This window comes from Plasmodium fragile, assembly GCF_000956335.1.
Source record: "Plasmodium fragile strain nilgiri unplaced genomic scaffold supercont1.22, whole genome shotgun sequence".
Classification (NCBI taxonomy): Eukaryota; Apicomplexa; class Aconoidasida; order Haemosporida; family Plasmodiidae; genus Plasmodium; species Plasmodium fragile.
Genome location: NW_012192602.1, coordinates 143,688 through 144,977, shown reverse-complemented (window position 1 = coordinate 144,977; position 1,290 = coordinate 143,688). Strand labels below are relative to the sequence as shown.

The following is a 1,290-nucleotide window of genomic DNA, read 5'->3' as shown; positions in this document are numbered from 1 at the left end:
AAAAAAAAAAAAAAAAAAAAATTCTTTTTGGTTTTTCTTCGCAACATATACATCTCGACAAAAGAGTGGGGGAAATCTGGACCGTGACATTGCACACATATAAATCCTACCTTCCATTTCTCCCCCTTGCTTTTTTTTTTTTCTTCCCATTTTTTTTCACTTTATCCTTGTCCCTTTTCTGCTCTGACATCCTGAGCTCGCGTTCCCACTTAGGCATCTTCATCTTGCGTAGCTCGACCACTGCTTTCTTGTTCGTGTTCTTCGAGGAGAGGCTTTCCATTTTGATGGCGCCGCCCTCGCTGATGTAGATGATTGGCACGATGAACACCTTTCTGCGGGGAGGCAGTGAAAGTTAACACAAATACATAACTGTACTCATGAGAACATATATGCAAGTGTACTAAGGGGCACCCGCACGCCGGTCAGCTGGCGAACGAAGCGGACAGGTGCTTCAAGTTGCCTTACCTGAGGTAAGATCTTAACTCGTTATTGTTGGTTGCCACAAAAAATTTCTTCTCGTTGTTATTTTTTACTAAATCGATTATGCACTTCATGGACTCTGTAAGCTCGACTGTCCACTCGGTCTGTCCACCAGTTTGCGCTTCCTCCTCATTCGTTGCCTCCTCCACCTTTGCTTCTTCCCCTTTTGCTTCCTCACCCTTGGTTGCTTCTTCCCCATGTGCTTCCTCCCCCTTTGCTTCCTGCCCCTTTGGTGCATCGTCCCCCTTGGACGCTTCTACCCCCCCTGAACGCCCCTTCACATTGCACACACTATCAAAGTTATGCGTCACAGAAACCTCATTTTCGAAAAAATTATTCAGCGAAAAGGGCGAGTTCCTTTCAGCATTCATCTTTTTTAAAAAAAGGTCAACAGAGTTTTTCACATTATCACCATTGTGGTTGCACTTGTAATGAGTTATCTTCCGAATTCCGTAGGCTGTTTCTTCATTATGTGTTTTTTTGGCGCACGTGGAGATACATTTTGTGGTCATAACCATCAGTTGCCTGTTTATTAATTTAGCTAGCTCTTCCTTGATGGGAATTTTATGAACAATACACAAGTGGATGAAGGTCTCGTCGACGATCACCTTGATGGGGTCCGACACTTGCAGCAGCGAAAAGCACGTCACAAGCTTTTTTTTGAAGTCCTTCTTTCTGTCTAGCTTCATGTTTACAACGCGGGCGGGCACACTGCGTACACGCACACGTATTTTATTCTATTATGTTATATGTGAATTTATTATGTGACATTGCCTGTACAGGTGGGTACCCCTGGCTACCTTTTTTTTT

At 43.8% G+C, this 1,290-nt stretch overlaps 1 protein-coding gene across 1 annotated transcript; it reads right to left on the bottom strand.

The window, feature by feature from the left end:
• Window positions 1–106: 106 nt before the first annotated feature.
• AK88_02299 (uncharacterized protein) lies at window positions 107–1,169 on the bottom strand (the record flags this gene model as incomplete). Its single annotated transcript, XM_012479930.1, has 2 exons — window positions 107–332; window positions 466–1,169. The coding sequence occupies 2 exons, from the start codon at window positions 1,167–1,169 to the stop codon at window positions 107–109; spliced, it is 930 nt and encodes a 309-aa protein (XP_012335353.1).
• Window positions 1,170–1,290: the final 121 nt, after the last annotated feature.